Genomic DNA, 26200 nt, shown 5'->3' with positions numbered 1-26200 from the left:
AGAAAATAGAAAGCAATAGAGAAAAGCTTTATCTTGTTAGTGAAAGGTATGAAGGTTGAGATTAATGAATTTGTGCTCAGTAAAGTAGCTAGGGTACCAACATTTGGTTTTGATTCTATTTTAAAAGAGTACGCAATACCTGAAGACTTGAATGTTAAAGCTTTTGAAAAAGATGAACTAGCTGAGGATTATGCAGATGGAGAACTAGTTGGCACGAGGATGAAAGCAATTCCTAGACTTCTGCATTTGATTTTTTATGCGAATATATTGCCTAAATATGGAAGCAAAGATAATGTCACTAATGATGAGACTATAATTTTGTAGCATTTGATGCACCACAGACAAATAAATTTAGCATCTATCATTCTGAAAAATATTACGAAAAACCACAAAATTATGAGTACATAAAGGTACAAGGTTAGAAAAAATTGCTTTCATTTACCATATGCAAGGTTTATTTCCAAATGCATAGTTGAATCTTCGATTGATGTGAGCGGGGAGTATAAAGACAACATCAAAGCAATAGAGAAAATAAATGTCAGATGCTTAAATTCATGTGACATAGTTATGGCCAAAAATAAGGGGTGGGTATTGTTGAAATATTTCTAAGAAAATGATGTGATAGAATGAGGAATCAGGGATGAGAATAGGACAGTCAAGCATGTCATAAACCCTTCCAGAAGATCATCAAGGCAGCCTATGCACATAGATTTTAATGCAAATGTTCTTAAAAAATCGAAAAAATTAAGATTGATGAAAATACTTCACATATTGGACAAATGAGAGTAACCACTACTAAAATGATGAATTGTCTACAATCAAGTGTACATATGATTGAAATTTTTTATACTCCAAAAGTTGTACAAGTAAATAAAAGTAGTGAGTAGGTCTTGAAAAAGCAAGGTGAAGTCAAAGCAGGAGAAGGAAATCAGGGTGCAGAGAAAAGATCAAGAAAAGGAGGGTGAATAAAAAAAAAAAACACAAAATGAAGATGCTCATAATGATGATGCCACACAACCTCCAAACAATGATCCAATGATTGTCAATTATTTTAAGGACTCTGTGGATACAAGTCAAATCATGAACGAAACAGTAGATGGTATTTTTGCAGAAGAAAAGTAAAGACTCGTGCTTTATCTTATACAGAGAAGTAGTTGGTTTTAATATCAGTTTGCCTGTTTCAAGTGTTCGTGTCCAGTTTTACGATGTGGCTTTTAGTTGTGTGAGGTTTTCAATGTTTGTGTCCAGTTTTTAATGTTAATGTCAGAATAAAGCATGATATTCAAAGTTTGGTGTTCTAGTTTTTAGTATGTTCAGTTGCTCATTCTTAAAATATGAATGCAAATTTTGTTACTTATTTAAGCAGTTTTGCTATTGAAAGTAAATGTATTTAATCATATAAAGTGAATACTTGATTTTGAGAAATGACTGCTTATTGTATCGTCCTTTGGGTTGATGTGAACAAGAAACTTGAAGTGTTGATGTTTTAAAATGCATTATTTATATATTAATAAATACGGAGATACATGATATTTGGCTACATTTTCTGACTGCATAAAATGTAATCAGATAAGTGCAAATATATATGAAACAGGGACACTTTTTCAGACCATGAACATATTCAAAAGTGGATAACACACTACCACCACTACTTCTTTACAATTTCAAAGTCAGACCTTAATAATATTAGGCAACTGCCCATTTTTGATTAAGCTGTTCTTGGACACGTGTTTCAATCTATAACTGTTGCCTGCTTGATACCTATAAGGATCTCAACCATATATGCTTGTAATGTCAAAAAAGCTTTGTTGATTTCAATTAGATTGAAAACATCATAAGCTTTTATAACAGCTTTAACTAGTTGGTTAATTGTATATGGAGCTTCTTTGTGTTTGATTGAATCTTTTGCTCTAAAAAAACAAGCTCCAAAATATTTAAATCAGGACTATTGGGAGGTTGGCATAGTAAATTTATGTCCACGTCTAATTGCATGCAACCTGTGCAAAATCAACATCACCCACATATGTGGCTTAGCATTGTCTTGTGGTATTAAAATGGTGTCTGTACCTACTTAAGGCCATTTTTCTCTGATTTGCAAGCAACATGTTTTCGATTAGAATGTGTCGAATAACATCCTTTGTTATTGAAATTATTTGCTTTATTTCCAATATACTTGCTGAATGATTTTTATTATTCCTTTGGGCAAGTGCAGTGTAAACAAAAGGCCAAATGCCAATCTTACCATCAAAAAAAATTTGTGCATTCGAATCAAACCTAGGGCGAGCAACATCAACATGAAACATTATCTTTAAAATAAATCACTTGCAATTGCATTTGCACAAAGGTTCCTCCTCATTTGTGGAAAGATAAAACTTTTGTGTTTTGTCACACAAATAGAACCATTTTTCGTCTATGCGAATTACGTCGTGCATGTTAAGGAATGATAGTTTGCTGCTCACTATACCTGCATTGCCGAGCGATAGACAAAATTCAATTTTGCACTTCTTATTCATGGAAGTAACTTGTTTGCATTAGAATATGCTTTGATATTCCTTTTTTTAATCAATTCGTGCTTCTACGCCTCTTTATCCTATCTGGAGGTATTTCAACTCGTTTCTTACCTTTTATGTCAAGGACATTTTATTTCATTTTCTTTCCTATCTCGACCTTTGCGTTTTGCTAAATTTTGTAGACTGACTTTGCAAATATGGAAAAGTATCTACCACTTTTTCAATGTCATCTCAGATGACATCATACGAACTGAATTTTTAATATTTTCAGAAATGTTTTTTCTTTTGTTACCTTTTCTTATTATTTCTGGAACACTACTCAAGGGTTCTGTATGTCAAAACCCATACGAACAAGTTGTTCCTCAGTGGATAGAGTTCAGATCTAATAATATGTTATATATGCGCATCTTCTTCAGTTGTGGTTGAATTTAGACGGCTCTATTGAGGTCAAAGCGCAATGGTGGATTCATGACGAGATAATGATGACGTTGTGAGCTCTCATATATTTATATGAGAGCGTTTTGAAAAAGTTAAGGAGTCTGTTTATTCTTTTAAAATATATATATATATATATATATATATATATATATCTTTTAATTGTCTATTCTCAATAAAAGTAATTTGTTCAAAATTTTCAAAACTTTCGTATTGGCAAAACAAATTCGAAATTTTCATTGGATTAATAATTATTTTCCTGCATACAAAATTCTCTCCACTTTGGCCCTTCAAAATACAACATTAATTGAAGATTTTGTTATCTCTCATCCATAAGTTGGCTTACATTAAAACTTGAAGAGCTAATAATAGTTTAAGGGCAAATTAGGGAAAAAATCAATTAAACTAACTTCTGAATCCTTCAGTTAAACTGTTTTCTTAATCCTAATGCAAATTCTAATTTCTCTATATAAAAAGAGATAATAAACTATAGATTATAAATATAAATAGTTTTTATTAACTTTTTTTCCAATTCACTCATCCTTCATATTCTAGAACAAAAATATTGCATTTCAAAACAATCAGAATGTTTTATTATCATTCATAAGGGGGCCACTAATATTCTTTAAGTTTATAATAAAAGATAGACATTTAAGCAAAAATTATCAAAACTCTTGGGAGAATCAGTTGAAAATGATAAATAGCAAAGCATCCCCTATTTATCCAAATAAGATTTCTACATTGGCAAACAAATTTTTAGCCAATCTGCTGGTCCTTTAGCTACTTTGGTCCGGTGTAGCCTGCATATTATTAAGCTCACCAAACCTCAGGCCGACGCGCATTGAATGCTTCAAGAACTTCTCGGCACATCTTATAACACAAGTCTCTTCCTGCTTCTGAAGTGATTTGCGTGTAAAGCTATCGACACAATCATTGAAGCATCTCTCTACAACTGAATTATACATTCTCATACTGCAGATACAAATTAAAAAGGCCATAAATTAAAAAAATTTCGAAGCCATATATATAAGCTTCATTATAAAATTCTGTGATTTCTTCAAATATGGGGAATCAAGTGAGAAACAGCATGCACTTCATAAACTCCATGTTTAAACCAATGACATTGCAAAAATTATTTAGTGGGAACATGTATTTGGCCATAAAGCGGAAAAATAGCTCTATATTGCTAACAATTTTCAGGAGGTAAAATCATGAGCAACTTTTCCTGTAAACTGGCAGAGCACTCATTATTAGAGGGTAAGCACTATCCAGCTAAAAACTAAAGAAACCAACCAAACTGATGCTTTTTGGTTTCTTGGTTTGGTCTTCCAAGTTTGGCTCAGTGTGCTTTGGTTTTAGATTTTGGTAAATTTTGGTTTGATTCAGTTTTGGTGATAAAAATAAAACTGAAGCCTATATGTGTGTGTGTGTGTGTGTGTGTGTGTGTGTGTATATATATAATATTTTTGTATACATTATACATAAAAATTTGAAATTTGCATTTTGAATTTTTTACCCAGTATTTTCACATTGGTTTTAATATTTTTATGATTATTTTGGTTCAGCAGTTCGGTTTCTCTCCTAGAAAAATAAATTCACCTCAGTTTTGTAAAATTCTAACAAAATTGATGGAATACTCGTCCCAACCATTATGAATCTGTAGAAGGGAAGAAAGAATTTGTGCGTCATTTACACTATCATTTGACTGAATGAATAGGAGGTCAACCGAAGAGCAATGACTAATGAGAATTAGATGTTGTTCCCAAAACGTTCAACTGCAACACACAAGCTGCATTGATTTTAAGGAGAACATTCTTCTGGCTTCACATAAACTAGGTCACCTACACAGAACTATCACATGACCTGTAACATACAAGGCCTAGATGTGAAGCCATATATGAACAGAAAATGAAAAGCCAATGGCTGATCAAAGCCTAAGGGTGTGTTTCATTGCTATTTGAGTTACTATTGAGGGAAAAAAAATCATTGTTGAAAATATTAATTAGAGGTCATTAAAGTTTTTGAAGTTGAATTTCATATATGCTAGTCATGAAAGCTACAAAGGCAAAACTTCAAAATTGCTTTTCCTTAATATCCAAAATGATTATTTTTTGGAAAAGCAATTTAACCACAATTGTAAACAGGCTTTAAACCTCTAAAAACAAATACTTTTCTTACAACTCACAAAAGAGTGTAACGCTGGATAAACTAAAAATAGCAATCACACTAACATAACAACAGCAAAGAGAGAAACAACCAATAGAAAACCATTAAGTTCCTTAAAGAGCTCAACATTTCCATTGTAATCAAACTTTGCACACTGAAATGTCTCAAAAAAAAAAAAATGCACATATCATCAGCAAGCTACTCCTGATCAGATAGACAACTTTTTATTCAATTATGGATATTCTTACATGTATCAGAAAAATTAACATAATTATCGTTCCCAAAACGTCCAAATGCAACATATATGCATAAATGGTTGCATTGGTTTCAAGGAGAACATTGTTTTAGCTTCACTTAACATGGTTACAAACCAAAGTTGCAACCTAACTTGCACAAAAATCGGACGTGAAGCCATATGTGAGAGTGAAAAAAAAGATACACATTTACACCGCGAAAGCAGCCCATGAAAGGCAACAATAGGCAGAAAAAGAAATGGGGAAAATTTGCCTGCAATCATACTTGGAATTTCTTCACCACCTTCAGATTACCTAAGGATTCCATACGTTAAACCATTTATAATCCTCTAAAAAACCAGGCTTTTCCTCATTTCAGGGTAAAAAATAAAAAGTTATCCACTTATTGTTTTTGTTAAAATAATTCCAAGGTGGTGAAATTTTCATGGTGGCAATCAACACCATCAAGTGCTCTCTCAGAAATTAATAAAAAAAAAAGCATATTTATTAAAAACAAAAATGACACTTGTAGTGTCAACTAGTGAAACTGTTTATTTTGTCGTGTTTTATCGTTGTTTATTTTTTTCTATTTACCACAAATTAATAGTTTGATCATTGTTTTAATGTTTTATAACTTGCATTGCTTTATATATAAATGTACTATTGTAAAAAAGATATTATAGAAGATAAATTGAAACCATGAGAAAAAAATAAAAAAACATAGGGATAAATTAATTTTTATTATTAACTTTCATAATGTGTAGCAAAAAGAAACGATAAGTATAGATTTTTTTTCTTTCGGCATTTACAGTCGAAAATATTCTCGGACCAGTTAACGCTGGGCAATTTAAGGCTGCCCCCTATGTCAGCCAAATACATTAAGAAATACTATTTCTAATATTCCTTGATGTTCCCTAAGGGAATCAAATCCTATTTGATAAAGCAGGAAAGCTCCACCCTTATCGACTAGTCTAATCTTGTAGGGCTGGATGTAGTACCATTTTTTTTTTTTTTAAATATTGGCATATATTTGTATTAGTAAATTATTTATCTACCTTGGATGTAGGCCCACCCCTATCCAATTGTTTAGTAAAGGTGCGCCACTGAACTTGCCAAAATAAGAGACCAGTGTAGAAAATGCAAAAAAGCTACTCAACTAGTACTCCTATGTAATGAGACAATATATATATACACAGACACACACACATATACACACACACACAGGGCTTAATCAATTTAGATTTTAAGTTGATTGTGTTGACTGCCACCATGGTACACTTCACCAGCTTCTGAGAATTATTTTGCTAAAATGATAAAATGGAAAATTTTTTTATTTTTTAACACTAAAATGGGGAAAAGCTGTTAAAACCAATTCTATTGATAGATTTAGAAGTAAACTCAAATGAATATTTTATTTTGGCACTTACCCAGAATATAGCAAATAACAAAAATTGATCAACCCATAAATTCTATCAAGAGAAAATTTAACTACAGGATAGAAAAAGATAATAAATGAAATGGGAGAAAAAAGGAAAAAAAAGAAAAAGAAAAAGAAAATAAGGCAATTAAAGGAAGATTGCAAACCTATCTCGCACTTGTAGTTGATCAATTGTTGCGGCCATACGCATCTTGTCCTCTTCAGGTATTCCTTCAAGTCCTTGTAGAATGTTCTTGTCCATGCCTAATTAAACCAAGTTTCTTTTTTCGAAAATAAAGAAAGAAAAAAAAAGTTTTGTTTCGGTTAGTCTCATAACAGCTAGGAAACAACTTGGGTTAATCAAGAGCATTCAAAGAAACTTGAACTTATATGCTTGAGAATTTTTAAAGGATTTAAATGAAACAATTTTTAGATATTTAAGAACAATTAATTATGTCAGAAGGATCCCCAACGAACTTAAGAAAGATATTTTGAAGTTTTAAATAATTTTAAATTTTGAAACAAAATAGTCCCAATTTTACGTAAGCTGACTAATGGCTTTTATTATCCCAAATACTACGAAATTAGAGATTCGCATGCCCACTTCTCTACTTGATGAGAGAAATGAAACAGTTCTATAAAAAATTTGGCAGAATTTAGACTAAAAAATGACTTCAAAAGATGTAATAATCACTATTCACCACTTGAATTAAAGTTCTCACAGAAATTTGGAAAGGTTTAAACATTCCATTGACACTTCCCAATGTTATATATAATCAACCCAAAATGGACAATATACATCTCAACAATCTCAAATGCACAACCCCAGCCTTATCTCTTCCTCCAATTAAAACATACAAGCACATATGGAAGAAACAAACACACATTTTGCAAGCTAAATAAGCAGATAGTGTACAACCACTAAGTTCACATCTCAGTTATTGTCCTTATCGAGCTTAAGATTATACAAACATCAAATTCTCATTGCACAAGCCTTAAAAAGAAAAGCATTACAATTTGATATCAGTACATATATAGATCAATTCAACCTATGGTTCATGAAAAATCAATTCAAAAGATATAAGTGACTCACCAGCGAAAACGGGAGTTAGCTATCTAACAAGCTAATAAAATACGAACCTTTAAAACCAAATAGCTTATATTAAGAACAACTACAATCCTCATTATGATGGTAATTTTTCATCAACAAAACCATGAACATATAATCATATATTAGCGACATTTCCACTGATTTCTCAACCAACATCCAAATGCATTTATAATTTTAATATCTAAATCTTAATGAAGGAACGTCATTTACAAATGCAAGAACTTACCCCGACAGAGCTTGTTTAAAGGCTATGTCGGTGGTGGTGTTAGCACGCTGCTCCTGCTTCAGCGGATGCTGTGGTTTGCAGTTGTTGACCGGAACTCGGCAACTGTATGGAAATGCTCGGTCGGAATTTCTTTCTTCCAATTTGTCTTTCTCCGCTCGACTGTTTTGGGTCAGGTGGGCTGCTGAGTAGAAAAACCTAACCTGAAACAAGGGTTTTCATGATCTGACGGTTAAAATAAAAACCTAATATGGACGGGTGAGATTAAGATGTTTGCCGTTGCGTTTCCTCTTTTTTTTTTTTTTGCAATCCCAAGGTTGATGAAATTATTTAAATAATCTCCAAATTCTAAACAAATATTCAGAACTTCCCTGGCAATTGCATCCATCAATTAAGTAGTTCATTCATCCAATTTGTGAGGTTTTTCCCATTAACTCTTAAAGAAAGGACTGTTAGAGACGAGAAAAGACTTTCTAAATTGCTACGGTACCCTTAATGAGCTACTAAGTCCTTTGAATATCTCCTGTATCTCTTCCAATTTCCTTTTATCTCAATAATTTCCCAGTAAAACACAAATATAAAACTTTAATTTTTTTTTTTACTTAAATAAATAAAAATCATAGATTTTTACCCACTATTTCCAATTCCCATTTCCCAATCACAGCAGAAGATCATAACTTTGCTTCACAAGTATAAAGATTGCTTTGCTTGGAGCTATCATGAGATGCCTGGCTTAAAGAGAAGTTTGGTGGAGCATAGTTACCTATCAAACCTGACTTTAAGCAGCAGCATCAACCACCAAGGAGAATGTCAGAAGAAGTAATCTTGAAAGTTAAGGAAGAGATAGAAAAGCTCCTCAAGGCAGGATTCGTCCGTCCTACTAGGTACAGTCAGTGGTCGTCAAACATTGTATGTAATATCCCTTCCCAGTTCACCCGTTAACCCGAATGAACCGAACCGAGACGCTACAAACTGGTTGACTCTATGTACTGTTATGCTGATATCATAATGTATGTTGAATAGTATATCATGCTGATGTTGTTTACATTAGTAATGTACTCAATATCTACAAGACATATACTAGTTTTCAAAATGAAATGGGCCCAACTGTGTGCCCTGTACATGCCATGATAAGGATAAACAGAATCAAAATATCAAAATGAGTAGCTACCCTAAAAACTGGGTCTTCCAAATATGAACTGCAGCAGTTGTAAGATAACTCTCTACGGTCCAGTCCCAAAACCTATGAGTTAAACAAGTAACTCGCTGAGTAATAAAACTCAGTGGATATTGTTGGCTCAAGGGTCAATTTCTAATCTAGGATTTTGATGATTAAAACAAAACAAATAAATTTAAATTATATTATTTGTGCTAATATTATTTTATGCAGAATTCTTATGCAAAGAAATCGTACAAGGCAAGTCCTACAAAATCCATAGTGTGTGAAGATATTCGAAGACCTAGTGGTTAGGATACTTTGTAGGATAGAGAGAAAATTCATCTATAAGCACATAAACTAATTTTTCTCTCATCAAAATATTTTTGGAAATTAGTTTCTTCAAAATAATTTCTATCGTAAAAATTTGTTTTCGAAAATATGCTTTGAGAATCGAAATGATTAATTACCTAAAACTAAAGAGATTTTCTCTCTAAATGATTTTGGTAATAAATCATACACTTTCTTTCGGAAATATCTTTGAAGATCTAAAGAATTTAATTTATCTTACCTAAAACGAAGGAAGATTGTATCTTTTGTTTTTAGTAAGTAGTATCTTTTCGAAAAATATTTTCCAAAAAAAATGTTTTCGAAATCTTTTGTTTAAAGGAAAGATCGTCTTTTATTCTCTTACCAAAAGGATAAAATAAATTTTTGGTAACTAAGATTTTCGATTTCAAAAGGAAAGCAAATATTCTGATTTCAAAATGAAATATTCACTTTCCAAAAGCAAGAGACACGAAGCTCTCTATAAAGGAATTCACACTCTTGAACATGTGGAAGAAAGAGTTTTCGTTTTAAGAGTATTCTCATTGATCAATCTTTTGTCTCTCAAAACTTACTCTCTACCCCCATTTTTTTTTCATCTTTACACTTCACGTTTTATCTTAAAGAGAAAAGAATTTTTAAACACTTTTGAAAAACGGTTCTGTGTTCTAAACAATTTTCTAATCTGATAAACTGTTTTTCCTGTGCTTATATTTGCATTTTTTCTGTCTATTTAGATTCTGTAATCTAGTAGACAGGTTTTATTTGATAAACATTGTGTAATAGCTTAGGTGAAAGCTATTGTGAAAGAGGTTATCAAGCAACCTTCTCCGTGAGAGAGATTCTAATGTCTTGAATTGAGTTTCTGTACTCTGCCAAAAACAGAAAGGGTTGAGGTTAACTAGAACCTTTGGAAAATCTAGTGGGATAAAGGGTAGATCTAGGTGTTGATCTATTGTTGTACTGTTGGTTTGTCTCTTACCCTTGAAAAGAGATAACATAGTTGAGGATCTCAAGATGAGTCTTGGGGAGTGGATGTAGGCGAGTTAGTGCCGAACCACTATAAATCACTGTGTTATCTTTTTAATTTCTGAAGTTTTGCTTGATACTGCTTTATTTACACTTTGTTTATATTTTAGAAATGCTAAAGTTGTTAATGATTTGATGTTCTAAAACTGAATAAGTCTTATCTTCTCTGAATATTAGAACTCTGGAATTCTGATAAGTGAATATACCAAGTTCTAAACAGTTCTTCTATTTACAGTATTTTCACTACTTGGGTTTCTAATCAGTTTTCTAAACCTGATTAAGGCTTGTGAAGCAGTTCTAATTTCAATAACTGTCTCTACACGTCTTATATGATTTTCTAAACTTTATGAGGAAGTTCTAAATACAATAGCTTTCCGTCATAAAGAAGTTCTAATATTGAATAAGACATTGTGAAGCAGTTCTAATTAATAGCTGCACTTTGCATAGTCTTTCTATTTTTATGAATAGAACATTGTGAGGAAGTTCTAATCCATAATCTATTCTCACAAGTTCTTTTTTTTCCGCTGCACTTAGAATTCTATATTTTGTTTTAAATTCTAAAATATTTTTTTAGAAAACCCAATTCCCCCCTCTTGGGTTGTGCCATACATATACGGGACCCACAATCTGGTATCAGAGCCTTGGCTCTTGACTTACCGAAGCTTAACCGCTTAAGAGATAAGATCCCATGGCAACCCACTTCCTCTTACTTCTTTAGAAGGTCAATCTGTTTCTAGACCTCCTTTGTTCAATGGTTCTAATTACTCTTATTGGAAAACTAGAATGGAAACTTCATGAAATCAGTTGATATAAACTGCTGGAGGAATGTTATCACTGGTCCTCGTATTCCCATGAAAGTTGTAGGAGATGAGATAGTTAGAAAAACAGAAGAAGAATATACAGATGCTGATTGGAATGATTGCTATAAATGCAAAAGCTATAATATTCTTCATTGTGCTTTAGATGCAACAGAATACAAAAAGTGTCTGGATGTAAATCGCGACAGAAGTATGGGAAAAACTTAAAGTACCTGAGGGTACAGATAGAGTAAAGGAATCCAGAATAAATATCCTTTGGAGAGAATATGAAATGTTTAGTATGAAGAAGGAGAAACTATTGCAGAGTTAAATTCTAGATTTACTAATATAGTTAATCCTTTGAGAACTCGGTAAGGAAATTTCAGAAGATGAGCTTGTTAAGAAAATCCTTAGAATTCTACCTAAAATGGGATTCTATAGGAACTGTCATGAATTACAAAGAGACTCCCGTCACTTATGATTATATAGGAGCTCTTGTTTCAGAAGAAATGAAATCTTCTTTGACTATAGAAGATAAGAAAAAGAAAGGACTGGCTTTGAGAGTAGATTCTAGTGAAGAAAGTTCTTCTGATCTTGATAGTGATGATTTAGCACTGTTGCTAAAAGATTAAAAAGTTCTATAGAAAGAGTGGAAGGCCACAGAAAAAGTTTAACAAAAAGAACTTTCCACCCAAAAATAGTAACTTAAGAAAGAACCTTCTGAAGTGGTTTGTTATGAATGCAACAAACCTGGACATATCAAGCCTAATTGTCCTAAATTGAAAAAGAAGTCAACGAAAGAGAAGCTGAAGCAGGCTTTGTAGCGTTGGAGTGATTCAGATGATTCTAATCTGAAAGCCACAGTGATCAAGAAGAAATTGCTAATATCTGTCTAATGGCTACTATCGATTCTGACCAAAGAAATCAGTACTCTGACTTCAACACAGAAAGCTGAAATCAAAAACAAATGCAACGTCCAGAAGCATGAAGAAAGCACTGTAAGTATTTCTGAACCTGAATCAGAAAATGATCTTCTAAATACTTACAATAATCTTTGCAATGAGTTTGAAAAGCTTGTTAGAAAGCATAAAGTTCTAAAGAAGATTTCAGAAATTAAAATCTGAAAGTAATCATTTAAAAGATGCTTTTTATCAAGAAGTTACATGCAAAGATCTTATCAAGAAATCAAAGATCTTAAAATTGTAATAATCGATTTTCTGAAAATCTGACACATCTTGAAGAAAAATGTAAAAATCTGAATTCTGAAAATGAATCTTTGAAAACTGAGATTAGAATTCTAAAATCAATTTCAGAATCTTTTCTAAAGAAAGACAAGTTCTAGCTATGATAGCATTTCTAAACTGAATCGTGTTTCTAATAAGAAAAATGTTTCTAATGTTGTGACTTTAGAATATCAAAGTTTCAACAGAAAGAAAAATCATAGTAAGCTAAATGCACCTGTTACCACTACCCTCCAGGACCCAATATGAGTTGGGTACCTAAATCTGCTTGATCTTTTCAGGTGTGCCTAAGGAGCGAGCTGAAAACAGAATGTGGTACATGGACAGCGCTTGCTCTAGGCATATGACTGGTGATAGAAAGAAGTTCACCAGATTAGAAAAGAAAAAGGGAGGTACAGTAAGCTTTGGAGACAAAGCAAAAGGTAAAATCGTTGGTATTGGTGTGGTAGGTTCTAATCCTTCAATAGAAGATGTATGCTTAGTAGAAGGATTACATTATAACTTGTTAAGTGTTAGTCAGATTTGTGATAAAAATAGAAGAGTGATCTTTGAACCTTCTCATTGTGAAGTTCAGAACATGCATGATAATAAAACCTTATTCGTTGGAAAAAGGTTTGGAAATATATACCTAGTAGATCTCTCTGATATGCATAACCAGATATATGTTTAGTTTCTTGATAATTCTAGTTGGTTATGGCATAGAAGACTTGGACATGCAAGCATGCACCTTATTTCTAAACTGTCTAAGAAAGATTTGGTTCGAGGTTTGCCAAAGTTGAAATTTGAAAAAGATCACATTTGTGATGCTTGTCAAATGGGCAAACAAACCAGAACATCTTTTAAATCCAAGGGCATGGTTTCTACTTCTAGACCTTTAGAATTACACCTTGATCTATTTGGTCCAATTACTCCTTCTAGTCTTGGAGGAAAATTCTATGCATTTGTTATTGTAGATGATTACTCTAGATTCACCTGGACACTCTTCCTTAGAAATAAGGATGAGTCATATGACATGTTTGTTCATCTTTGCAAGAGAATACAAAATGAGAAAGGATACAACATCACGGCAATTAGAAGTGATCATGGAGGAGAATTTGAAAATCAGAAATTCGATGCTTTTTGCAACGAGTCAGGAATCTTCCATAACTTCTCAGCACCTAGAACACCTCAACAAAATGGAGTAGTGGAACGCAAGAATAGAACACTTCAAGAAATGGCCAGAACCATGCTAAGTGATTCTAAACTACCAAAGTATTTCTGGGCAGAAGCAGTTAACACTGCCTGTTATATTCTAAACAGGGCTTTGGTAAGATCTAAACTTAAAAAGACTCCATATGAGCTATACAAAGGTAGAAAACCAAATATTGGTTATTTTCACATTTTGGGTGCAAATGCTTTATTCTAGATAACAAGAAAAATCATGCTTGATGCTAAATCTTATGAAGGTATTTTTCTGGGATATTCTAGTAATAGTAAAGCATATAGAGTATTTAATAAAAAGACTCTAGTTGTAGAAGAATCTATTCATGTTGTGTTTGATGAATCTGACTCTACATCTAGAACATTAGAAAGTGATGATGTTGTAGATTCTAATCATGAAAAGCAGAATGAACAATCAGAACAACTAGAACAGCCAGAAAGTGATCAGAACATCAATAATCAGGCTGAACCAGAAGTGAACATGAAGATCAGAATATAGTTGAAAGTCAAATGCCAGAAACAGAAAATGAAGATTCTCAATTACCAAAAGAATGGCGATTTCATAAGTATCATCCCAAGAAGACATTATGGATAATCCCTCAGAAAGGATGATGACTAGAGCTCAACTTAAAAGATATTTTGGTAATGTTGCTTTCGTTTCTCAATTAGAACCTAAAAATTTAGAAGATGCTCAAAATGATGAAAGTTGGATTCTTGCTATGCAAGAAGAGCTAAATCAATTTGAGATAAACCAAGTTTGGAAACTTGTTTCTAGACCTAAAAACCATTCTGTTATTGGAACAAAATGGGTGTTTAGAAATAAGCTTGATGAACAAGGTAACGTTGTGAGAAATAAAGCAAGATTAGTGGCTCAAGGGTACAACCAAGAGAAGGCATCGATTTTGATGAACCTTTGCCCCGGTTGCTAGACTTGAGGCCATTAGAATGCTTTGTGCATTTGCATGTTTTAAAAACTTCATGTTGTATCAAATGGATGTGAAAAGTGCTTTTCTAAATGGTTTTCTAAATGAAGAAGTGTATGTAGAACAACCTCCTGGTTTTGAAATTTTTGATAAACCTAATCATGTTTACAAACTTACTAAAGCTCTTTATGGTTTGAAGCAAGCTCCTAGAGCTTGGTATGAAAGATTGAGTAAGTTTCTATTGGAAAATGGTTTTTCAAGAGGAAAGGTTGATACAACACTATTTATTAAAAATAAAGCACATGACATTCTAGTTGTACAAATTTATGTTGATGACATAATCTTTGGATCTACTAATGATCTTCTTTGTAAGGAATTTTCTAAGATTATGCAGGGTGAGTTCGAAATGAGTATGATGGGAGAATTAAACTTCTTCCTTGGACTTCAAATCAAACAATGTGAGAATGGAATTTTCATTAATCAAGAAAAATATACTAGAAACGATTCAAAATGGAAAATGCCAAGGTATGTAGTACACCAATGAGTCCATCTCAAAATTAGAAAAAGATGAAAAAGGTAAGGATGTGGATATTAAATTGTTTAGAAGTATGATTGGTTCTTTACTATATCTAACGGCAAGCAGACCAGACATACACTTTAGTGTTTGTCTATGTGCTAGATTTCAATCGTGTCCCAAAGAGTTTCATTTAACTGCTGTAAAAAGAATATTAAGATATCTTTGTGGAACTTCTAATCTGGGTCTGTGGTATTCTAAAGATGATACATTTGATCTTGTTGGGTACAGTGATTCTGATTTTGCAGGAAGCAAAATAAATAGAAAAAGCACATCTGGGACTTGTCAATTTCTGGGTAGCGCCCTTTTATCATGGTTTAGCAAGAAACAGACATCTGTTGCTCTTTCTACTGGAAGCGAATATGTTGCTGCTGGAAGTTGTGTTGCACAAGTTCTATGGATCAAACAACAGTTGGCAGACTATGGACTGAAATTAGAAACAGTGCCAATCAAGTGTGACAACATAAGCGCCATCAATTTATCTAAAATCCAGTTCAGCATTCTAGAACCAAGCACATAGAACTCAGACATCACTTCATACGTGATCATGTACAAAAAGGTGACATAGTAATTGAGTTCATTCCTACAGAAAAGCAATTGGCAGATATCTTTACTAAACCTTTGAATGAAAGTCAATTCTGCTCAATTAGAAGAGCTTGGTATGTTAGTTCTAAACTCGTAACTTTAGAACTCTGTAAGTATGTTCTAAACTGCTTTCTATATTCGAAAATGAAAGACTTGCTATGTTCTAATTTTTGTTCTGTGTGAAAAAATTTTTGTCTAAAAGAAACGCATATTGCTGATATGACTTTCTAATGTCACTATCAGAATCTTGCTTTAGACTAAATCCAAAAACAGTTAATTTATTGTGTGTTTGTTTTTATTGTTTTCGTGTCCTTAGTGCTTTGGCGGTTTTTTGTTTTATTTTTTTATTTTATTTCTTTTATCTATTTGTCGTTTTGAATTCCTTTAAAAACTTCTTTATTTTCTTCCGCCACTTAAGTGTTCTTTTTCCTATTAACTGCTTCGTATTCTTCTATCGTCTTCTTGCTAACAAAACCCTAAGCTGTTCTGTGTTTCGAAAATCTCAACAATGGCCGAATCAAGTTCCACCTCATCCAACTCCTTAACTGAGCAAGAACTTCAACTCCTGAAAAAGCTTTCAAAGAAATATGAGCAAAAGAGTCGAAACAGAAAAAGCCAGAAGAGGAACCAAAGAAGGAAAAACCGAAACTGCTACTTCAAAGAAACAAGTAGCTAGGGCACGGACAAAGGTAAATCAGTCCTTCACCATATCCTCTCATGCGTTCGTATGTCATTGATTGGAAATTTTTGGTAGTGATGAGTTTGATTTCAAGGAACTCTTTGAGTTTCAAGGCTGGATGAGTTTTCTGTCTCTGAAAGACTGTGTTATGAAAGGTTAAAGAGTTCTACGGTTCTCTTAAAGTTAGTGGAACAGAGTCGATCTCTGTTAAGCTTAAGGGTGAGACCAAAGCGTCTTACGCTGATTTGGGAAAATTTTTGATGTGCCAAATACTGGGTCTAGGGTGACAAAATTAAGGATATTTCTAGGGTTAGTGATTATAAAAAGGAAGATTTGTGAAGAAGATTGTGAAAAGGGTTCTGCAGACAAACAGGGTACAATAGAATGCTCAAACCTGACAGATAGTATGAAATGGCTGTACAAACTATTGTACATTACATTTATCCCAAGAGTGCCTCACTCACATATGTGAACCAGGTTGAGTTGTGCATAATGTGGCACATAGTTGAGAAGAAACCTCTCAACCTATGTCATATTATTTGACAAGATGCAGAACAACCCTAAGAAACTGCCCTATGGTATGATCTTACACCAGTGTTTGAGTTTCTGATGTTGATTTAAATGAGAATGATGGTATATGTCAAAGTTGGACAGCGGGTCATTAAAAATGAAAGATGAAAGGAGGAAGAGAAGGAGAAAGAAGAGAAGAGAAGAAGAGAAGGAAAAAGAAGAGAAGGAAAGAGAAAATGAAAAGAAAAGAAAGTGAAAAGAGAAGTTGGAAAAGTAAAAAAGAAAAAAAGAAAGAGTTGAGAAAGAAAAGAAAGAAAAGAGAGATAGAGAAAAAGAAAAGAGAGAAGAAAGAAAAGCAAGTTAGGAGAAAAGAAGAAGAAGAAAAGAGGAGGAAGTAGAGAGAAGAAAAGAAGTCAGAAGAGAAAGAAGAAGAAGAAGAAGAAAAAGAAGTTAAAGAGAGAAGCAAGAGAAGAAGAAAAATTAGAAGAAGAAAGGAAGAAGGAGACAGAAAAAGAGAGTGCTGCTGAGAAAGAAGTAGAATTAGAAAAGAAAAGGAGACAGAAAAGAAGAAGAAGTCTAAAAAGATGGGAAAAGGAAAGAAAGTAGAGGAAGTCAGTGATGCTGAGACAGAAAAGCTAGAAATAAGCGATGAAGAGAAATCTATTGAGGTCAAAACAGAGAAGGAATCTGAGTTGTTATCAGCTCAAAGGAGTAGGGAGGCTATGCTAGGAAGGTTGGAGAGAGAGCTAATAGAAGAACATAACAAGGAACTTGATGAGGCAATACAACTTTGCAAGACTGTGATTGGACAGAATCAGTCTCTCATTGAGACCTTGGAAAGGATGAAAGATGTGAATGAAAGGAAATTAGCTACTCTAAAAGTTAAAGGAACACCCTACATTCCTACCTCAGAGAAACCAAAGAAGGTCAATCACACTGCTGGAAAACATAGGACTCATGGAAGAAGGCCTCCACTACATCCATCTTCTAAAAGGCCAGAAAGCTCTTCTGAAACTACTCCAGCTCAGAATTTGAGAAGTTCTAAGAAGCTTAGAATTGACCCCAAGCCTCTCTAATTTATTTTTATGTGTTCTGAACAATATATTTTGTTTTATCTTTGTAGGTTATATCTTTGGAATTCTATTTATTTTTCTTTATTTTGCTCTGATTTTGTCTAACCCTTTTGTATGATGACAAAAAGAGGGAGAACGCAGGTATTTTGGTGGTACTTTGAATATTTTGGTACGTACTTGGTGACCAAAGTACTTATATCTTAGCGTTTATTGTTTTCTAATCTGTGTTGGTGTTTATTGCATTTTATATGGTCTATTTTAGTGAGCTATATATTCTATGTGATAAGCTGAGTGTTTTTCGAACTTAGACTCTTATTCTAACGACTGCTTTGCAGGTTGGACAAAAGATTTTTTGTTTTATTTCTAATATCAGTTTCTATTCTATGCTTTTGCTCTGACCATATGCTCTGATTATTAGAACTTAGAATATCTTGTCTATCTTTGCTAGTTCTAATACTTATGCTCTGATTATTAGAACTTAGAATATCTTGTCTATTTTTGCTAGTTCTAAAATCAATTTCTAAAATGTCTCCCTAGTTCTAATTTTCACAAAATAATTTTATTGCATCCATTCAGGGGGAGCAAAATACTTGTTCTTATTTGCTTCATATTAAGATCTTTTGGAATGTTTAGAACTTATATGCATAAAATGGGGGAGCACATGTTTTTATGTTTGCTAAATTTATTAGTTTTGTCATCATCAAAAAGGGGGAGATTGTTGGCTTAAGGGTCAAACTCTAATCTCGAAATTTTGATGATTAAAACAAAACAAATAAATTTAAATTATATTTGTGCTAATATTATTTTATGCAGAATTATTATGGAAAGAAAAACAAACAAGGCAAGTCCTACATTGTGTATGAAAATATTCGAAGACCCTAGTGGTTAGGTATTTAGTATATTTTGTAGGATAGAGAGAAAATTCATCTATAAGCACAAAAACAAATCTTTCTCTCATCAAAAGTATTTTTTGGAAATTAGTTTCTTCAAAATAAATTCTTTCGTCAAAAATGTTGTTTTCGAAAATATGCTTTAAGAATCAAAATGATTTAATTTCCTAAAACTAAAGAGATTACAACTCTAACGTTTTTGGTAATGAATCATATATTATCTTTTTCGAAAATACCTTTTGAAGATCTAAAGAATTTCAACTTATTCTCTTACCTAAAACGATTGAGGATTGTATCTTTTCATTTTTAGTAAGTAGTATCTTATTCGAAAAATATTTTCCAAATAAAAATGTTTTCGAAAATCTTTTGTTTAAAGGAAAGATCGTCTTTTATTCTCTTACCAAAAAGGATAAAATAAATTTTTGGTAACTAAGATTTTCAAATCTTCTAAAAAAAAAGCAAATATTATGATTTCAAAATGAAATATTCACTTTCGAAAAGCAAGAGACACGAAGCTCTCTATATAAAGGAATTCTTCACTCTTTGAACATGTGGAAGTAAGAGTTTTCGTTTTAAGAGTATTCTTTCATTGATCACATCTTTTGTCTCTCAAAAGTTACTTTCTACCCCCATTTTTCTTTTCATCTTTACACTTCACGTTTTATCCTTAAAAGAGAAAAGAATTTTTACAATCACTGCTTTTGAAAAACGGTTCTGTGTTCTAAACGATTTTCTAATCTGATAAACTGTTTTTCCTGTACTTATATTTGTATTTCTTTCTGTCTATTTAGATTTTGTAATCTATAGTAGACAGGTTTTTATTTGATAAACATTTGTGTAATAGCTTAGGTGAAAAGCTATGTGAAAGAGGTTATCAAGCAACCTTCTCCGTAGAGAGATTCTAATGTCTTGAATTGAGTTTCTGTACTCTGCCAAAAACAGAAAGGGTTGAGGTTAACTAGAACATTTGGAAAATCTAGTGGGATAAAGGGTACATCTAGGTGTTGATCTATTTCCTTATACTGTTGGTTTGTCTCTTACCCTTAAAAAGAGATAACATAGTTGAGGATCTCAAGATGAGTCTTGGGGAGTGGATGTAGGAGAGTTAGTGCCAAACCAATATAAATCACTGTGTTAATCTTTTTAATTTTTGAAGTTTGGCTTGATACTGCTTTATTTACACTTCTGTTTATATTTTAGAAATGCTAAAGTTGTTAATGATTCTGATCTTCTAAAACTGAAATAAGTCTTATCTTCTCTGAACATTAGAACTCTAGAATTCTGATAAGTGAATATACCAAGTTCTAAACAGTTCTTCTATTTACAGTATATTTCACTACTTGGGTTTCTAATCAGTTTTCTAAACCTGATTAATGCTCTGTGTGTGAATACTCAAATTTTGAGGCTCAAAAAGCCTATTTTCACGAACTTCAAACAGTCCGGCCGGACTGGAGGACGTTCAGAAAGTTCACCGAAAGTATGCTAATATGGTACTTGAAACGTCCGAAAAATTGCGAGGATCGCAGAACTGGTCCCCGAATATTTTTTAGAGGTACGAAACTCCCGAAAAAGCCCCCGGAATGAAAAACTAGCAAGTCCGCCGGCCACGGCGGCGGCGCCCGCCCTCCAGCCTGTTTTTTCCTATAAAATTAGCCCCGATGCGACTTTTTTAAGCACTCAGTCTGTGTTGACGGACGCTCTCTTCTCCCCTACGCTCCTTGCGGTTCTTTTACTGCTTTTTTGCATTTAGTGTAGGCTTTTATTACTCTGCTGTTGTGATACTTGGCCACTTAATTGAATTAATTTTAATTAATATTCCCCCAAACGAGGAGCTTAATCTGGAATTTTCAAGCTGAAGCTAAGAAGCGGCCGCCGTTTGACTCAGGTAATAACGAAACCCTGTCTACTTAATTTCAGCATTTTGTGCATATTTCTCTTCTACTCCAATTCTGAATTAAACTGCTGCATAAATGCATTCACGTCATCAATTTGGCAAATAAACTGCCTCAATTAAATATGATTAAGCTTAAATGCCCGGTTAATTAATAATCGTGGTGTTAAGCCTAAATCCAAACATACTGGCTAAAAGCCTAGTTAATTAATAACTACGGTGTAATCGCCTTTATTTAGAACAAGTTCGGCTAAAAGTCTAATTAATCAATAATTGTGGCTAAAAGCCTTAATCAATCACGTTTTTTGGCAACAAATTGCCTACAGTTTAATCAATCACATTTCGGCAACAAATTGCCTAAATTACACATCAATTTTTGGCAAAATGCCTTGAATTAATCAATCTTTTGGCTAAAAGCCTTAAATCAATCATTTTGGCGACAATCGCCCAATCAACACTTTTGGCAAACAAATTGCCTAAATCAACCCATTTTGGCTAAAAGCCTTCAAATAATCACTTTTGGCAAACAAATCGCCTAAATCACATCAACTTTTGGCAACAAATTGCCTAAATCAATCTTTTTGGCTAAAAGCCTTAAATCAGCACTTTTAGCAACAAACGCCTAATCAAATCAATCAATTCTTTGGCAATATTCTAAAAAATGCACGAAGCATACACACACTCATGCATGATGCATTCCCCTTCAAGATGCCTTTGAATAGGCTTTATCGAACTACGTCGACTTTGATCTTCCATTCAAACGGAAGTACGTAGGCACGTTTGGGATTTAACCCCGAGCGGCAAGTCGAAATCACTTAAACATTTCATTGGTCCAATTACATCATTTACCCTGCAAAGCATTCATTCATCGGTTAGTTCATCAACATGACATGGTCTCGGGATCCACCTCGGGTTCGCAAACCATGCCTTAAACATTGGGATAATTAATCTAGTAAGTAGGTTAATTAAAATTGGAGTCAACTTAGGGTTTTTTCCTAGTTTACCCTAAAATAATTAAACAAGGTGGCGACTCACACATTCACGTGCATTTCTACCCTTAGTCATATTCATTATATGCCTTTTTTTGGGGGAGCGGTTCACAGTTTGGCGACTTCACTGGGGAATTCATGTAATCGTTTTACATAAAGTGGACTACAATTGTTGTGTAAACTAACCTGCCCTTCTTTAGGGTATTATTTTACTATGCTTTGTTTTGCAGGGTACCGCAACAAAGATTAAGTATTCTTTCTTTAAGAATGCTTAATAAGGAGAATTTGGAGCTAATTGAAATTTACTTTAAATCACTTAAATTTGTTTATTTATTTGCACGAATTGAGAATCTTTTTCTCCATTGCATAAAAAACGAATTTCAAATGAATTTTTCTCTCTCTGTTCAAACTTCTGAGTCTGGATAGCAAGTAGCGCTGATCGGCAGGTCTCCTTGATTATGTCAACGGACAGCCAAAGCGTCCTCCCTGTTACCGCAAACCATCCCTAATCCTTTGGGGGTGGCCCATGAGTATGCGTATTGTCGGACCCACGCGAAACTCCTTGTTTCACATGTGGTTAGGTATATCCATGCTCAAGGTTCAAGGGTCCCTTTATAAGCCTATTTTCTATTTGTGTCATAGCCTATATTACCTATCCTTTAGGGCTGTATGTACCCAATGCTTGAAGCATCTCATTAAAACGGATTATGACGTGTTGTTGTGCGCATTCACGACATATCATAAACGTTGAATAAACACAAAAAGAACACAAAACATTCTTTTGTTTTTAGTCATGCACAGTTGGACAAAGAGTCGATCTACCTCACATCAGCTACCCTGATACACGAACCACTGTACCCTAATCCAATTACCCTTATACTTACAGGTACCCACTGTTCGAGTGCCTATCCAAGTTCCAGTCACACCTACAGTGCTATCACCAACCTCACCAGCTTCACCAACCTCACCAACTTCAACTGCATCAATGGCATCACTTGCTGACATCCAAATCTCATGGAACAACTCGAAGCCAGAATGGAGGCTAGGATGAATGAGGCATTAGCTGCCCAGAGAACTGCCCTAATAGCTGAACTAGGTAGTGGTAATGGAAATGGGGCTTCAGCTGGAGGAAGTGATCCTGCTACCTCCAATCAGGGACCTGGTGCTGCACTGACGTCCTCAAACCCTACTCTGGATGACATGCCCTCCAGAACTGCTTCTGAGCTGGAAGCTCAGAAAATGAGAGAAAAACTAGAATTGTTGGAAAGGTCTATTACTGCCCTTAAGACACATAAGGATAGTGGACATGGACTCCTTGTCCTTGTTCCTCGAAGCAAGACTGCCAACAAAGTTCAAAATGCCCAACATGGACAAGTTTGATGGAACCACTTGTCCCAAAATGCACCTGAAAATGTATGTGGGTGCCCTCAACCCGTTCGGACTGAACAGCGACCTTACTTTTTGACTTTGAATGGTCATTTCTACAAATCGGGAGAAACAATTCCTTATTGTGGCTTCCAGGAACCATTCTACTTCCCGACAACTAAGAAGATGCTGCCTGGGTTAGAGGTATTTTCTGATGTCTGGGGCAACAAGCCAGAAGCAATAACTGAACTGGAAGTGGAAGACTTCATGCAGCCCAGTCTCTTTGACGAGGTTGCAGTCATTACAGGAAATGATGGGAACCAAGACCTGTTGAGCCTGATCAAGCCGTACAAAGGGCCTCTCACCAACTGGTACGCCGAGGAGGAACACGCTGCTGATAAACTCCCTCCCGAGTCAAACCTAGAGTCAAAGTCTGTAATCAAGTCCTGTACTGAGTCTGAGTCTGACCCTGAGTCTGAAACCGAATCAGAGTCCAATTCCAGTTCTGAGTCGCCTGTGTCGGATTTAGAAAATCCAGACTTCAAATTTGATGTAATTTTTTGAGGACAATTCCGTCCTAATCAATAAGAGCTTGCAAATTATTGGCTACCCCGCGTGTCTATCTTTCCAAGCATTTCCAAGCAAAAATAATGAAAATCAAATAAACGAAATAAAAAATGAAAAAGAAAAATAATAATTGGCAAAGAAGAAAATGAACATACATACATTGCATGTAACTGTGTGAACAGGGAACAGGTCATTGAATGCTTGAAGAAGTTTGCCGATTGCTTCATGTGGAAGGCAAGTTACATCACGGGAATTGACCCGGCAATAGCGGTGCACAAGTGTTGACGCGTGTTTTTTATGCCCCGCCTGATCCAATGATGATACGAGGATGAATGGGTCAATGCCATTTAGAAGTCTTTTAATCCAAGGATTTAAACAAAAAATAATAATAATAAACAAATAATAAAAAAAAATTTAAAAAAAATAAAAATCTACACTTATTCACTTTTTTTCACACAATTTCACAACCCCATAAACGGCAAAAACCCTAAAAAACATACTGTGCTGCCACATTTTCTCTCCAAAAAATTCTTATGAGTTGATTTGAAGAGAAATTGGCATTAGATATCAATTTTAGGTGAATCAAACCATAAAAGAGAGAAAAAATCAAAACATAAAAAAACACACTTCAATCCTTGGAAAAAAGCTTCTGGACATTTGATCCATTTACAATCCTCAATCTGAGGATCAGGTAATTTCTTCAACATTTTTATATTTTTTTTACATATTTTTGTGTTTTTGTATATTTTTGTGATTTTAGTGATTTGAGCTTCTTTAAATTATATTCCGTTCATATTTGGCCATTTTATATATCCTCAAATCACATGTAAACAAGAAATGATGTAAAAAATACTTAAAAATGAATTCTGGGTAAAAATCACGCAGCTGTTCACTGTTCATCAATTTTCCCAGAAATAATCTATGAACAGTAACTGTTTGTTCAATGAACAGTAACTATTCATCAATTTTCCCAGAAATGATCGATGAATAGTAACTGTTTGTTCATCGATGAACAGTAAATATTCTTAATTTTCCAGAAATTGATACTATTTACGCACTGTTCACTACTATTCATAACACTGTTCACACACTATTCACGCACTATGCATTAATTTTCCCAGAAATGATCCATGAACAGTAACTGTTTGTTCATCGATGAACAGTACTGTTCATCAATTTTTCCAGAAATAATAATAATAAAAAAAATATAAATTTTACATAAAAATAAATTTTAAGGACTGAGAATGCCCAAATATGAGCAGATCACAGTTTAATTAAGCTTAAAATATTAAAATGTGATTATATAATTTATTTGTGAATTTATTATTTCATTATTTTATTATTTGTATGAATTTTTATTGGTTTATGGATTTAATTATATATATTTTTGGATCTGGTTTGTTACCCGCGTTGAACCATAAGGCAAGAGCGGGTCTTTTATTTATTTGATTTATTCTTCGGTTTGTTGCCCGCCTTTAACCATAAGGCAAGAGCGGGTCTTTTATTTATTTGGTTTGATTGCTTTGATTTAATTGCTTTAATTTGAATAATTGCTATGTGATAATTAGATTTGTTTGGGACGATTAAATAATTTTCCAAATAGGAACTCGGTCCGATTTATTTGGGTTGGATTTAAATAAATAAATAATTTGGCTTTTTCTAACTAAAATAAATTAGAAATCATAGGTTAATAGAAGCCGGTTTTTCCGGGCGTCGGCTTCCAACGAGCCGACGTACCCAATTCCCTTACCCAGAATTGCATTGGCGCCTGACCAGTCCTTTTAAAATAATTTGGCCTTAAAACAAAATTGGGTTTAAAATGGAGTCATTTTTATAAAAACGGTCCCATTGCCTAAACAATGGGTGGTGACTCAAAATTGTTTATAAGACCGATTTATCGGTACCACATCCAAAATAAACACATTTCATTAAAAACCACAAAAGGATGTTTTCGGGTCCTTCGGGGGGATTTTCGACGAAACAGATTGGCGACTTCACTGGGGATACAACCACTAGTCCCCGATTATTTTTTTAGATGGTTGTGATTAGGAATTAACTCTAAAACAAAAACTATGTTTTCTAAAAAAATAAAATTGAATAGAAAAGCCGTTGGAAAATTTTTAATCGTCCGTATATGTTTAATTGCTTTCCTTTTCTTTTATAGGATTTTTGCATTCATTCGCATTTCTCTCTTCTCACCTCATTCTACCCATGCTACCCTTCGGTACTGGTGTTAAGTTTGACGGTGGATCTAGCCTAAACCATGCGATTTAGGTGCATCCATCCGAGAATTAATTACTACCAACCGC

At 33.7% G+C, this 26200-nt stretch overlaps 1 protein-coding gene and 1 long non-coding RNA gene across 3 annotated transcripts; both read right to left on the bottom strand.

The window, feature by feature from the left end:
- Window positions 1-3515: 3515 nt before the first annotated feature.
- Window positions 3516-8270, bottom strand: LOC105635972 (mitochondrial import inner membrane translocase subunit Tim9). 2 transcript variants are annotated; one of them, XM_012219128.4, is made up of 3 exons: window positions 8099-8270; window positions 6929-7042; window positions 3516-3917 (listed from the first exon to the last, which is right to left on the bottom strand). In XM_012219128.4, the coding sequence occupies exons 2-3, from the start codon at window positions 7021-7023 to the stop codon at window positions 3722-3724; spliced, it is 291 nt and encodes a 96-aa protein (XP_012074518.1). In that variant the 5' UTR covers window positions 7024-7042; window positions 8099-8270; the 3' UTR covers window positions 3516-3721.
- Window positions 5302-6922, bottom strand: LOC119370428 (uncharacterized). The gene is made up of 2 exons (XR_005177957.2): window positions 6772-6922; window positions 5302-5659 (listed from the first exon to the last, which is right to left on the bottom strand). It is a non-coding gene; the product is annotated as an uncharacterized LOC119370428 (long non-coding RNA).
- Window positions 8271-26200: the final 17930 nt, after the last annotated feature.

This window comes from Jatropha curcas, unplaced genomic scaffold, assembly GCF_041381405.1.
Source record: "Jatropha curcas cultivar XTBG-Jc1 unplaced genomic scaffold, XTBG_Jcur_1.0 HiC_scaffold_780_pilon, whole genome shotgun sequence".
Classification (NCBI taxonomy): Eukaryota; Viridiplantae; Streptophyta; class Magnoliopsida; order Malpighiales; family Euphorbiaceae; genus Jatropha; species Jatropha curcas.
The sequence above is the reverse complement of the archived record's forward strand: the minus strand, read 5'-3'. Positions and strand labels throughout refer to the sequence as shown.

Excerpts from the sequence above, each read along its gene's own strand:
- LOC105635972 (XM_012219128.4), bottom strand. The coding sequence starts at position 7,023 with ATGGACAAGAACATTCTACAAGGACTTGAAGGAATACCTGAAGAGGAC. Across the intron at positions 3,918-6,928 it reads CAACTACAAGTGCGAGATAG|TATGAGAATGTATAATTCAG; the intron begins GTTTGCAATCTT and ends TTGTATCTGCAG.